This window comes from Vombatus ursinus, unplaced genomic scaffold (genome assembly GCF_900497805.2).
Source record: "Vombatus ursinus unplaced genomic scaffold, bare-nosed wombat genome assembly UNPS02014814.1, whole genome shotgun sequence".
Taxonomy (NCBI): domain Eukaryota; kingdom Metazoa; phylum Chordata; class Mammalia; order Diprotodontia; family Vombatidae; genus Vombatus; species Vombatus ursinus.
The window spans coordinates 1,473,318-1,489,151 of NW_020954592.1; the positions used below are offsets into that span (position 1 = coordinate 1,473,318).

The following is a 15,834-nucleotide window of genomic DNA, read 5'->3' on the forward strand; positions in this document are numbered from 1 at the left end:
TATATTTAAACTAACTACCCCCACAGGATTCTTATAATTACAAAATTTTGTAAACTTTAAGGGGCTATGAAAATGGAAGCAATTATTTCCAAATACTCTTACAAAACATAGCCTAATATTACCTGGTTTCAATTGCAGGAACAAAAGAACATATACAGAAAGACAAATAAGCATCTACTAATAAATTATGCCATTATACACCTAGGTAGATATACAATATTTTTTTTTGGTAAACAGACTCTTAATATAGTCAGAATTCTGAAGAGCTTGTCTCTCAAACATTGACTCCCAAGGTAAGAGAATGTCACATAAAGGCTGAGAATTTACCCTGGCCAATCTTCTACATTATTTATGCCTAAGAAAAAAATGAAAAAAGAAAACACCTAGGAAAAGTCTTTAAAAATGTGCTCCCTTTGTGCCTAAAACTCAAATTGCCAAATCTCTACTGCTCAGGAAAAGACATTTGCCTTTAAATCTTTGGCTTGAAAAATGGAGAGTGCCCAGGATAGAGGACTAAAAACAATATGCATCAGAAACCTTAAGAGGTCCTTTATTTTCCAGTTGAAAGGATATGAGGCAATCATTGTGCTATTGGAAGGCAGAATAGCTAACTGCTCAGATCCAGGACTACTTATCAGTTTCTTCAAGGCACCAAATGCACCCTGGAGAGTAGCCAGCATTGAAGAAGTCTAGCCCAACAGTTGTTAGTGCATTGTTACCTCCAGAGCACACCAGCCTCACCTCTCCAAACCCCAAAGGGCTTGGCAGAGCCACAGGCCATTGTTTGGGCTAAGAGTTAAGGAGCCAATTGCTTTGATTTGAAAGGACATTATAATGTCCTTTACATGGAGAAAAGGAGAGGACCAAATATGTCCATGATGAGAAGTCAACCATCCTAAGGAAAGATCTTCAAGTCATGATCTAAGAGAATCAATAGGATATTATGCATAAGTTTGCTTAAATTTTAAACTAGATATGCCATCACACTTACAGGGAGCATTACTACTGATTCTCTTATTAAAGGAAATGTGAAGAACCAATGGCAATGCTCTCCCAGAATACACCAGCACATCCTACCCAGTGTCTGGTAAGGTACCTGAGCGTAACAGACACTTAATAAATGTTTGTTGACTTGTTAACTTGACCTGGTCTATACTCTAAGAATATTTATGCCATGTTTAATCAAGCCAGAGTTCATGGAATAACCAAATTCACAACTAAGTAAAAGACAAGAAAGGGAGTTGCTAGCAGTGGACCAAAGCCAGGGATCTTAGCAGGCAGTAACAGAGAAGATGACAAAGGATAATAATAGGTGATGATGGGATGATGGCTCATCTCAAACAATTTCTCTGCTAAGTGCATCATCCTTTTTCTTGGCATATTGGTATCAGGTAGCTTTGAACTTTTACTGTAACAAATGCAAAATCATACTGTTAAAGAAATATCTCTTATGGAGAACTCTCTGACATTTAAAATTGTCTATTTGCAAAAGTAAGATAAGAAAAGTATTTTTGTTAAATGCTCTGTGTATTATACTTTAGGTAGTGATCTACTTTGCCTAAGTTTTGTTTTATTTTATGAATCACCAGTCTAAAGGAAGACAATTGGATCATGCAAATTCACATTCTCCTTCTTATTCAAGTGATCACATTTTAAAATTTTCAAATAAGTCACGTCTTCAAGATTCCTAATATTTAAGTAAATGAAAGAACCTAGAACCTATGCTGCTTCTGCCTTTATACTGATGGATTATTGATCAGAAAAAGATTTTTTTTGTTCTCTGTTTCATTTGAGAATGCTATCATTTTCCACAACTTTCATTCTTTTAAATAGGGAAAGCACAGAGAATTATAAATTCTTGAAAATCTCTTTAGAATTCATTTAATCTTGATAGGGAAGATGGTATAAGCTATACAGAAAGCAATATAGTGGATGAATATGGAAATATATTTCCATAAGGCAATCAAAATAAAACCATGAACCACAGGACTTAGATAACCCTAGTATCATAATCCATAGGAAGAGGGACTAGATATGTGACTTCAATGATATCAGGAATTCCCAGATGAGTAAATTCCCTTTACCATTTAGAGGCCTACCTAGGGAAGTAAGAGGTTAAGTGACTTGCCTAGGGACACACAGCCAATATATGTTGGAAGCAGGAATTGAAACAAGCACTTCTTAACTTCTGAGGCCAGTTCAATATACACCATTACAAGTTGGCTCTCCCAATAAAGCATACCACAAAAGTAATCACACCAGGCATAATTTTTTCAATTATTTTTTTTGTTTTATATCAATTTTATTTCATATTATACATTGTTGTAGTTCAGTCATTTCAGTCATGTCTTTGTGACCCTGCTTGAGGGTTTCCTGATAAAGATGCTGGAATGGTTTGTTATTTTCTTCTCCAGCTCATTTTATGTAAAATGAAGAAACTGAGTGGAAGGGGGCAAAGTGACTCACTCAAGATCACACAGCTAGTCAGGTTCTGAAGGCAGATTTTAACTCAAGAAGATAAGTCTTGTTGACATCAGGCCCAGCACCCTATTTACTCTAAAAATCACTACCTATGAAATGCTTTTCACATTTTAATATTGAAAAAGATCTATGATCTCTGATCAGTGTAAATCACAACATCTCCCTGACATTGAAGATAGTTTTATGAATTGTTGTGACCAAACACAAAAACAATCACATGGTGACCAACCTTCTGATGATGAGTGTCTCAGTCTGACAGAGATTTTTCTTCAGATAACAGGTGAAGAATAGTGTTACCAACCCCCTATTCAAAATCTTTCTAATTTGATGGACCTACCCAGAACTTGAGCTCTACTGGTACACTCTTCAAGACTAGAAGATCCTCTTGACACCATAATGGGACATCAGAAAAGCTCTTTAAAGGAAAGCACTTTTCATGCTGTCACAATATTGCAAAATTAAAATATTATGTACTAAAGGAAAATTGAATAAACCACATCAGGTGTTTTATATCAGCTACTGCATATGGCCCAGGATGTTCAATGTTATCAAAATCTCACTTCAGCAAAATAGTTCAAAAGAAATTTTGTCTTCTTCTGGGCAATAAACTATCCTAAATACCTTTGGTAGATGAGAGGAGGGTGAGAGAGAGAGAGAAAGAGAGAGAAAGAGAGAGAAAGAGAGAGAAAGAGAGAGAAAGAGAGAGAGAGAGAGAGAGAAAGAGAGAGAGAGAGAGAGAGAGAGAGAGAGAGAGAGAGAGATTCCCCAAACATTTATTTTCTAGTCTATTGAGTTTTCAAGGAACTGCATTACAAATGTAAATATCATGACATATAAACAAAATCCAAGTTTCTTCCTCCATTTACAGGAACTCTAAAAACTAAAGCTCCACATTTGTGGATGAACAACTCTGGGTTATAGTCTTTTCAGTTCCTAAACATCTGTGATACAGGTAATTGAAATTGTTTCTTCCATTTCTGTGAACTGTGACTGTCACTTGGGCATGAGCTGAACAAGGAATTGAACTCTATTTTTCCTTCTAAAACCAAGATACAAAACTACCAAAATGTTCTCTCTCTTCCAAACACTCTCTCTTTCTCTCTCTCTCTCTGTATGTGTGTGTGTGTATACATATAGATAGATAGATAGATAGTATATGTATATATGTATGTATGCACATGTATATCTATTTATATACATACATATATAGTATATGTGTATATATGTATATATTTACATATATTTGTACATATATGTGTATATACATATATTTGTATGTATATATGTATATGTAGTATATCTGTATATATGTATGTGTATGTATACACTTACAAAGATTTGTATATATATGTATATATACAAATATGTGTGTGTGTGTGTGTATAAAATTTCTTTCATCATTTCTGTCTCTAACCTCAGTGGAACCTTACTTCTGAGATCTATTACACCCTCTTTCTTTCCAGCACACCTAGAATATTAACCCCTCTTTCTAATTTATACCTTACCCCATCAGTTGTCTTTCTTCTCTTCTTTTTAGATGGCACAACTGACTTGCTGTTGACTGTCCAACTCCAAAAGACTTTGTAGTGATGCACAGGAATGTCAGGTTCTTCCGGGACATCCCAAATAATCCTCACAGCCACACTTCCATCACTGTTAATAGTGGTGTTGGCAATTCTGAGATTAGCTGGAGCTGGTGGAGCAGACGGATCTGAAGCCCCAGATAAAAAGCAAAAATATTACTCAACAATGAGGATTCTAGGTCTAGCTATTTGGCATAATAATAAATACTAGATTACAGAAAAATCATAATGACTTTGATGCAATAAAGCCTACAAATGACCACCAAGATTTCCTTTGGATGTAGTATATTTGTTTATGTATGGTATAGTACACACTGTACAATTATGACCTTCCCAAAGGAACAGTGAGTCACAAGATAGTGATCCTAATTTGAAGGCTACAGTAAATTTTACAGTTACTTAACAGTCACTGTAACACACTCAGTTACAGCTGTAACATTTCATATGCCACAATATCGTTCATCTGGAATAGATTCTCCTACCTTTAAAAACAATGGGGGATGAGGGCAAGCAAAGAAATTTGACTCATTCAAGTAATTGCCTTCTTTTTAATGACATTACAGCATTTGATCCATGTATTCTGATAAAAAAAAACCCACATAGTGTGATAACTAAAACCAAACTGCACCATTCTGTATCCATGTTACAAATTGGATGACTTATGTACAACATTCATTTTTGCGATTTTAACTTTTCTGCTCACTCTCAGAGACCAAAGCCTTCTCAACTGTCAAGTAAGAGATTAGATTCTGAAATTATGATGCTACAAATCTAAAAAGAAATCGCTCTGAAGTTGACTAAAAATGTGTTAAACTAGAGAAAATTTACTTCATTGTCTGTAGCAGACAGTAAGAATTGATGCTTTTTCACAGCAAATGGATTTTTGCAGATGGACTTTCTATAAAAGGCAGGGTTACAGGGAAACAATGTCATCCCCTTTAATGTTACAATGCTGTGTATTTTAGAGAGATGCTAACTTGGCAATTACCAGGAACTACTATCGTCCTGATACAAATGAGAAAAAAAATCTCAGAAAAGGTTTTAAAGAGATCTCAGGATAGGTCTGGGATTATTTGAATAATAATGAAAGCATTAAGAAAAAAAGTTTGCTTATTTTTAAGAATTATAACTTTTACTTTTTTAAGAATCTAAGGAATTAAACAGATAATAGTTGATTTTACACACACACACACACACACACACACACATATGTATGTGTGTATATTTGTGTGTCTGTAGGTATAGGCAGCTAGGTATTACAATGGATAGAGTGCCAAGAGTCAAGAAGTCCTGAGTTCAAATCCAGCCTCATTCATTAGCTGTGTGACCCTGGGCAAGTCGCTTTACCCTGTTTGCCTCAGTTTCCTCACCTGTAAAATGAACTAGAGAAGGAAATGGCAAACCACTCCAGTATCTTCACCAAAGAAACCACAAATGGGGTCACAAAGAGTCAATCACAACTGAAATAACTGAACAACTATACATACACAAACACACACATATTTCAAATATATAAAGCTTGACTTTATCTTCTAACCTATAGTTCATAGGTTTAAATGGCACAAATTGGTTTGCATCATCGTAAGGGTAAAAAAAAAAGTTTTTGTTGTCCATAAGTTTCAAAGGATTTCCCCCCCACCCATGCAGGTTCAAGGTAGTTTGCAACCTGAAAATCTGCAAAGGTGGATGTGTATCGATCATAAATATTTGAACAAAAAATTAATAAAAAAAATTTAAAAATTAATAAAAACAAATAAATAAATTTTTGAACAGTCTTTTCCTAAATGTGTATTTTTTCAACTTGGTTGATACGGTTAAAGCTTGGTAGACATTACCTGTTAATTTTTTGGTGGTAGGGGAGCAGGTAGGGGAGAGATAAGGATAGCAGTGAGAGAGATCACATTATTATGTTATTATGCCAATAAATCATGAAAGAAAATAATGCATCGGGTTAACTCTAGTTTGAAATAGTGAAGGGAAAAAACCTTCCCTTTCCTCTGTTTTAGGAATCAAACACTAAGTATAAATAATATGATAGTCTGAGAGCAAATCTATTTTGTGAACATAATGTATTCATCCAGGGGAATGTAAGCTGCTTGAAGGTGGGGGCTATTCTCTTTTTGTCTGATTTCCAGCACTGAGCATAATACCTTGACCATAGTAGGTACTTAATAAATGTGTGCTGAATTGAATCTAACTGAATTTGCCAGAAAACCCATACTCTCACCCAGAATAAAAGCTAAAAGTGTTTAAAATGCATTTTACCAATCTTTTTTTCATGATGAATATGGAAGTTTATAATATGAAAATATGCTGTTAAATGAATTTCATTTGCACTCTAAATTCATTCAGTAACCTCAAATTAGATGACTCCTCTAATGCAAATCCACTGATTATAGGAATCAACTAACTACGATCAGAGTTATCCAGGACAAGCTTACTTAAATATTTACAGACATAAAATAACTTACGCTATCAGTAATGTTTTAAAAATAGAAATTAATAATAGCCATTTCATTTTATCTTTATATTTTAGCCCATTTTGATTATAGGAAACCAAATATAACATTTATGCAAATTTCAAGGTGTTTCTCCAAGAAATGTTACACTTATTAATAAGTATTAATTAATATTAATAAGAAATTTATAAGTAATTTCTAGCTCATATTTCCCCCTAGCAAACTGAAAACTCTATGGAGGCAGAGACCAAGCTATAAATGAACTCCAAGTATATAATCAAGGTTGAAGTGGCACCTGCTCAAAATAGAACCAGGAAAACCAATCATCAAATTTTCAACATGAGCCTTTGTACATTGGAAATTAGCAAATGCTAACAAATCAGGGTTTTGTTTATTGGGTTTTTTTTATTGTCTAAGACTCTAGCCTTAAGAAAGTAATGGAAAAAATGTAAATAATGTAGATTAAACTTAAAAGCATATCATGTGAACATATTTTTTTCCTTGGAAAGCTGTCCTTGGAGGACATTTACCAGCATACTTTTGGTGTTCCCAACATTTAATACAGTGTTCTCCACATAAGAGGTGCTTCATAAGTGATTATTGAATTGATGAGTGAATAATCATTGTAGAATAATGACAATAAAAATAATATGGAGAAAATAATCCAGTTTATCTCCATGCACTCCCATCTGCAGGGAGTGACAAGCTCAAACAGTCTAAAATTGATATGGATTCTTATTAATTTTAAAATAATTCAAATCTCTCCCTTAATAATCAGTCTATAAAAAAACTTGACTCTCCCTGGAATGGAACATAGCTATATAAAATAGATATTTCTTACGGTATTATAATATGAAATATACTTATAATTTTATATAATAAAAGTAGTTTCTATAAAGAGAATCATAGAATTTTAGTGCGGAGTTAAAAGGTCATCTAATCCAATCTCTTCAGTCAATGGATAAGGAAAGTGAGTCATAGAAATGTAATTAGACCAAGAACACTCAGGTAGCGAATGGCAAATCCTGGCCTACAATGCAAGTCTCTTGATTCTCCAATTATTGATCTCCTATACCAACAGTTCTCAAACATTTGCATGGTTTCATCACCCATTTACACTCTTAAAAATTATTGAGGACCTCAGAGAGATTTTATTTATGTGGGTCACAGTGATCTATATTTACCACATTAAAACTAAAAAGCTTTAGTGTTATTAAGAAATAGTTTTGATATTGTAGAACTCATGAAAGGATGTCAAAGATTCCCAGAGGTCCCTGGGTCACATTTTCAGAACCTACATCAATCTGTTTTTCAAAGATGTTTAAAAACATCTGCAGCAACAGATTCTAAAAAACAAGACCTCTTTACAAAATAAAATATATTGTTGATAACTTGAGAAATTTAAGGAAATAAATCCATTCTAACTTAAGCTCACATTCTCATGCCTGTCTCCTCATAAGTACCAAAGGCAATACATGTTGCATGTATAAGTTAGTATACAAACCTCCTTCAGTCTTACATAGTGATCTTGCCATACTAAGAGTCATGCATAGCTTCTATCAGTAGCCTAAGGCAGAACCTTTCAGTTATTTGGATTTCAGACTTCTTGCCTTAATAGTTTGTTGTCAGTAATCACATGAAATGTTGCTCATTTGTGGCATATTGGGAGATCTTTAAAAATTTATTGGGCAATGTGACCAATAAAATTACTTATCACCATTTAAAAAATACAGGGCAATAAAAATAAAGCTCAGATCATTGAAGAGAAACTCTATGGAATTGTACTATTCCAGAAAGGGCAGGAGCTGGAGTAGGGAGGAGGGGGAACCCCTCACACTACATATTGTGTGGGAGGATTCACAGTGTTTACTGGCAGAATTATCTGCTAAATCTAGAAACCCATATTCATAACATCAAAGGAAAATTAAAGGGTTATAAAGGTAGAAACATCTAGGACAACTAATTCTATCATATTGTTCTCTGATTTATGCTGATGAGCAAAATTTCTTACCAAATATATTGAGCCTTTAAAAAACCATGGAATATCTGTAGCATGGTTATTTATATCTCAAAAGAAATGACAATACACTCTTTTTGTGAAATATTAGCCTAAATATAAATACGATACCCATTTAGCTCTAATTTCAAAATAATTTTCCTATTTTATTGACTATAAGATCTTGATTTTTTTTCCAAAAGAATTGTTTGGCATTATCTGTGACTACTAAAACATGTAACTCTTTGAAAAGCTGCATTGCAGACAAGTTTCCAGCCATTAAATAGTTTCAAGGCAAATGTAGAAGGCTGAGTTCTGCCCATTTGAAATGGTACACATAAACCAGCTGTGCAACTGTATAAAAAACTCATGGGTCCCTTAGGAGCCACAGAGAGAACTTTATGACTCCAAGTGGGTGTCTGTTCTAGTTTTAGTAACACTCAGTAATGTATGCATGAAATCACATCCAGTATGGTACTTATGTGCTGGGAAAACAATGTTGTCTGCTTCCTTTTCCTTGGTAATTTATACCCTATTTACACTAGTAACTTCATCCTGAAAAGAAAAACCCACACAAGAAATACTGATTTTAGGTGATCCCTTTTACTTGGAATAAAGTAACTAGATGCTATTAGAATTGTTTGGAGGAGTTGATCTATGCACTAACAAAGTTAATGATGTTAGTTTAAAATAACAACAACAATAAAAAATCTCTTTACAAAACTAAAATGTTGTTGTCTGACTGGCTTAAAAAAAGGCTAAATTCCATAGGAAAATGAGCATTTTCAGCTTCTGTTGGCCTGACTGCTTTTGGAAATTTGCAAGCAAAGAGTTGGTAAGGTGAACTGGTATCCACCTCAGAAAATAAGTAATGGGCTTCTTTTATCTTTTACTAATATCCTTCACAATCTAGGAGTAAGCCTAACTGAGGTATCTTCCTTACTTCTCCACTTGAACAAGTATAAATGACACTATGCTACTTGCCGCCCCTTTACACAACAAAGCTACACTGGCTCCCTATTACCTCTAGCATAGAAGTTCTTAAACATATTTGTGTCTTGGACCATTTTGGTAGTCAGGCGAAACTCATGCACCCCTTCTTAGAATAATATTTTAAATATATAGAATGAAATATGTAGGACTACATAGAAAAATGGTTATATTGGAATACAATTATCAAAATATAACCAAGAAATACAACAAAATCCAAGTTCACTGACCCCAGATTAAGACTCCGTGCTCTAGAATAAATTAAAAATAAATTTCCCTCTTTGGCATTTAAAGCTCCTCACAACCTAGCCCCTTCCTACGTTTACAGGCTTCTTCCACTTGATTCCCTTCCCAGGCTGGCCTATTTGCTCTTCCTTACACATGCCATTTCATATCCACATACATGCTTTTTCTTAGGTTGTCCATTGTGCTTATAATGCTCTCCCTCCTCACCTCTACTTCTTAGTTTCTATGGCTTCCTTTGAGTTAGCCTACCTTCTACAGGGGGTCTTTCCTAGTCAACCCTACTGCTTCCCTATGACATTGCCCTCCATCTATACATTTCCCATTATTTAGGTGCTGTCTACTCTTATTAGAATGTAAGTGCCCTGAGAGCAGGAATAGTGTTTTTACCTTTCTTTGCAGCTTAGTATAGTCCCTGGCACATAGTAAAAGCTTAATAAATGCTTGTTGACTAACTCAAATAGACACATCTTTTTCCAAGTTTCTCACAGAACTGACCTCTCTGAATAAGTAGTTTTCCATGTGAGTTAAGAAAAACTGAGCATTGGTTCCCAAAGAAGACAGACAGTGAAGAATCTAAAACATTTGTTTTAGAAACTGCCCTGCCTGAAAATTTACAAAGACAATCAAGTTGGGTCCAAAGGCAGTGCTATATCTACTCACACCAAAAAATTAATGACATGAAAAACAGATATGGTGCTAAAATTGGATGGTACTTGTGGTAAAAGGAAAGTGAATGTGATGTCCTTCTCTGCCAGAATGCAAATGATTTCAGGGGCAGGGTTTCCCAAATAAATAATGGCAATTTCTATTCCTTGCCATTACTATACTCAATTTCAATTCAACAAACGTTTCTTAAATGATGCATGGGCAAAGCACACTGTGCCAGGCTCTAGAAATGCAAAGTAGTATAGGTCTTATTATCAAGGAAGCTGGTGCTCAACAGAAGGGAAATGACTTTTAGATGGACTAGTATGATTCAAAGTAGGTTCTAATGGGGCAAAGTAGGGATGTTGACAAAATGCTTCTGGAAAGTTTGAGGCAAGAGAGAAGACTTAGCTAGAAGGATCAAAGAAGTCTGTATGTAGGAAATAGCCACTGAGCTGATCTTGGAAGAAAAATAATGATTTCAGCAGTTACTGAAGAGGATGCATATTCCTGGCTTATGCAAATTGACAAAGGTGGGAGACATTATGTTAATATTAGGGAATAGCTGACAGTCTATATTGGCTAGAACACCGAATACATGAAGGTTAGGTAATATGAATTAAAATTGGGATAGGAGATGAGAACCAGAATGTAGGAGGCCTTACATGTCAGGTTAATGCTTTTATATTCAGTCAGGTAAGTTAAAAGGAAACACCAAAGCATTAAAGCTGGGACTATTATGGTTAGACCTGTGCATTAAGGAAGACTATTGGCAGGAGTATGGAGAATGGAATAAGCATGTTTGGCAGGAAAAGAGTCAGTAGAAAGAGAAAAGAAATGATAAATGAAGTGAAATTCTATCTAGAAACAAACAGTAAGGATGAGATCCAGAGCAGAAATAAAGAAGAAATAAGAAAGTTACATCCTCTAGGATGGGAGCAAAGGATAAGACACAAAGACAGAGAAATCTGTATATGAAGAAAGGAACATGAAGGATATTTGGATAGATAGCTACTACCTTCTAAATAAAGCAGCAGGCAATATTGTTGCCTAAGAGAGAGTGGGTTAAGGATGGAGTTGGGGAACCAAGGGCAGTAGAGATGATGTAGTAATACTATTCAGAATGTGACAGGGAATAAATCAGGAATTAATGAAAGTATTCCTGTATATAGGTAAGGGCCTAATTGAAACTAAATAACATTAATTTGTTGTTGTTTTCAATAAGTACTAACAGTTGAACCAATCTAAATAAACAAATGAATAGCTAGATGTTTAGACAGATGTATAAATCAAGAAATAAATAAATACAGAAAATAGGTAGATAATAGTCAGCTTCTCAAAATTAAATTCACAAAGCTTCCATTTGACTCAAGCAATCAAATAATTCTGTCAGATCAAAGTATACAGAGTTCTCATAAAGAAACTACTGAACAAAAGAAATGTAGGCTCATTGTAGGAAGGCCTTTCTTTTACTTTGATTTTATGAAGTTATTTTGTCTTTCAGTACACTGTGCCAGGTCACACTGTTTTCAATGCTCACTTTGAACTACTTACTCTAAAAGAAGTCCTTGTACTTTCCTTTGTATATGGCATACCATATGATGCCCACACCTGGGCATCTTTCCTAACTCCTGCACAGCTGTGCAGAGTAATCAACTCATCTCACCACAAGCCTTGATGCCCTCATGATTTGGGTCATGCCTATCACAAACTATGTTTCACATCAATATAATGTGACAGAGCACTGTAACATTCAAGTTTTATATTTCTTAACAATAGAAAAATTAACAGAAATGTCTCCAGCTGCTGCCCTTATCTAATAATGGAAGAACAGGAATGTCATTATTTTTGAAGCATTTCATCTTTATACATCAAGAGACCTATTTATGATCTTTTCATACTTTAAATGTTTAATTGATACTTTTTATTTTAGATACATCATCACTTCCCAAAAAGCAAACTCCCAGAGAACCTATTCATTTGAGGGGGAAAAAACAATTAAGCAAAACTGCCTAACATAGTGAATAATACTACCTGTAACTTCTGTTTTTGTTTTTATAGTTTATTGTTTGTTAATAGAAAGAAAGGCTGTGTTTGGCCATTAGCGTTTTCTTTTATGATTATTTAAATACTCATTCCAAATTTGTGAACTCAATAGTTTTAAGTTTCATGCACAAATTAAACTTAAATGAGTCAATCTTTTTTCTTTAACAAAATATACTTTATTTTTTTGTTTGTTTTTCAGGCAATTGGGGTTAAGTGACTTGCCTAGGGTCACAAAGCTAGTAAGTGACAAGTGTTTGGTCTGAGGTCACATTTGAACTCGGGTCCTCCTGACTTCAGGGCCAGTGCTCTATCCATTGCGCCACCTAGCTGCCCCAAGAAAATATGTTTTAAAACAATAGATAACAATACTGTGGTGTTATCTACATAACAGAGTAAGACAGAGCCTGTGTATTTCAGACCTGTCGGGAACTTACAAATCATCAATTGCCTCCTATTAAAGGATGCCAAAATTAATCCACATTTTATTCTGTTGTGACTCTTTGTATTTGTTCTTAATGTGAAGTGGGTTGAGGCTATAAAAATAGGTACTTTAAAGTGGACAGGGATAGTGTCATTGCCAGAGAACATTTTGCCACTGTTGGCTGAGGCTCTGTGAAGATAGATTAAAGTATGCCAAGATAATCATCTCCCTTTTGTAAATGAGGAAACAAACAGAAGGAAGAATAGAACTTTCCCTAATCCCTAAACCTTATTTACTTCTAGAATTATAAAGATAAAGATATAAATAGGTAGATAGATGTACATACACACACATATATAATTTTATATTTAATGTCTTAATAGAATAAAACATAGTATGGCTAATGGAAATACAAAGATCAACCCCATTTTGCTTTTGTTCTCAATAATATCAATCTACTTAGCTTATACTATAAGCAATTAGGTAAAAGTAATTGGAGTTTGGGCTACTTTATGACCCTACATACGTTAGTGGAAATAACAGCAAGTAATGAGATAACCAAAAGGCAGACAGCAGGAGGTAGGAGGAGGAAGAAGGGGCCAAGAAAATATATCAACCAAGTAATCAACTCATAAATAATAAAAAAAAAAAACTCACTATACAAAGAACACTATGGTGTTGAGAAGTTGGGAGAATAAGAGTTTTTCAAGGAGACAGGAGGCTATGTTTACACACTTAACTGGTTTGATAGTTTTCGATGAACTAAATAATACCTAGCTAATTCAAAAAAAATATCAAACCAGGTTTGCATTTAGACACTACCATATGAATAAAACATCAAATAGTTTGAATTTCCTATGAAAATAAATTCTATAGACTGTGGGAGTGAGGCAGTGTGACTAAAAGAAATTAAATGGACTCTACACATTTCTCTTCCAGTTTTATTTAACTTTAATTAAAATGAATGGCAAATGGAAAATGTTCACCTTTTCTTCCCTCCTTGTCTAAGCTGTATTGTTGACTCATTTCCATAGGACTTTGTCTACCGTGCCACTGGAACTTCTTTACCCTGAAAGTTCACTCTAATCCTGGCCAATTTCTCATATTGGAAAGTACCACCCCTACATAATCTCTCTCTCACTGGTAAGATCCTCTTAGAACCTCCAATTTAAGGAGGAGAGGCCCAGGCCAATAATGTCTTCATTGCTCTGCATTGCTTGTACCGCTAATCCATTTCCACAGGACTGTAATACCCACATGCTGGTTACCCCTCCCTTTTCAGCTTCTTTTTATGTGTTGTCTTCCCCTATTAAAATATAAGCTCCTTGAGGGCAGGAAGACAATTCCTGTCTTCCTTTATGCTTATATTTGTATTCTTAGTACTTGGCACAACACCTGGAACCTACTAAGCACTTAATAACAACCCTACTAGAAACGTGCAAATTTTGTGTCTACACAACTTATATAGACTAGATAGTTATTTATCCCTCACTATTTGCTGTCTAAACCAGAACTTAGGCTATTATTTTGGAAATGGTGATTTTTAAAATCTTTATCATAACAAATCTCATAAACAACAGCATTTCACTATTATAGCACCGGGTGGGTAAATAAGTTGGTTCAGGAAGGAAGAAGAGAAAGAAAAAGAGGAACAATGGACCATCTCTTTATAAATTATAGTTAATATTAGATACTTGTTATTTCTCCTTTCTGTAAATACATAAAATTATATTCTATTAATTTTCTCAATAGGGTTACTGCTGTATCATAATTCAATTATATCAGTCTGTAGACAACTAACATTCAATGAAAATACATATGGGAATATGAAAAGAGGATGTTTTTTCAACTCATTAAATAGGACCCCTTTCTTAAATTATTTTCCAAATTAGTATCCTAGAATATCATTCTACTAAAATCAAGTTAAAAAGTTGGTATTCTTTAAAATCTATACACAAATGTAAATAATATTTTAATACTGCACTGATTAAATAAGAGAAATGAGTGAAAAGGTTTTATTAGGGTTAAGCATGCATTAATGGTAACAAAAAAGTTGGATCCACTTTTTTGACTGCAGAGATGGCTTCAAACATCTTGTGGTAGTTCTACCTCCCTAACTTCTCCTCCTCAATTTTTTTATGGGCTAGTTATTCAATTTCTAACATGTGTATGTTTTCTGAGGTTCTTTCTTTCACTTTCTTCTTTCTATGTGCTCTGGTTTGGTGATATTATCCAGTCAATGAATATCTCTATGAAGATGATTAATAGACCTACATATATACCATCAAACCTCTTCCCAGAGTTCCATTCTGGTATTTTCAACTTCCTTTTAGATATCTCCACTTGGACATTTGACTTCAAATTTAATATATTCCAACTCAATTCACAATACTCCCCTAAATGGTACCCTCTTACAAACATCTCTATTTAGTTGATAACACCATTTATCCTTCCAGTTACTCAAGTTTAGAACTTTAAAAGTTATCTCTGACTCTTTTCTCTTTCTAATTTTCAAATTCCAATCAGTTCCCAGGCTGTGTAGATCCTGCCTCTGCAATATCTATCCCTTCCTTTCCATGGACATTGCAACTACCCTAGATCAGACCCTTACTGTATTTTCCCTAAATGAATGTAATAACCTTCCAATTGGTCTTCCATACTCCAGTGTCCTATCTCCAAGCCATCCTCTATACTTTCATTGGCTTAATATTTCTAATGTATAGCTCTGACTTTATGACATCTCTAAAAATAAAAAAAGGTTTTGGTGGCTCTGTTTATAGCAACAACAGCTAACATTTATATAATGCTTTGATATTCTGTGAAGGCACAAAGATAGGAGATGAAATGTTGTATATGAGGAACAAAAAGGATGCCAGTTTGGTTTGATCATAGATAATGTGTTGAATCTCCTCGACATTCTTATAACCCTTCCCTGACATATTCTAGAATTTATTCATCATTCTCTTC

At 34.4% G+C, this 15,834-nt stretch overlaps 1 protein-coding gene across 1 annotated transcript in view; it reads right to left on the bottom strand.

The window, feature by feature from the left end:
• The window catches only part of ANOS1 (anosmin 1), a 229,863-nt gene that overhangs the window by 34,710 nt on the left and 179,319 nt on the right, over positions 1 to 15,834 (bottom strand). The window contains exon 7 of the mRNA XM_027835293.1: positions 3,987 to 4,192. Coding sequence (XP_027691094.1) covers positions 3,987 to 4,192 — 206 coding nt within the window. The remainder of the gene's footprint in view (positions 1 to 3,986; positions 4,193 to 15,834) is intronic.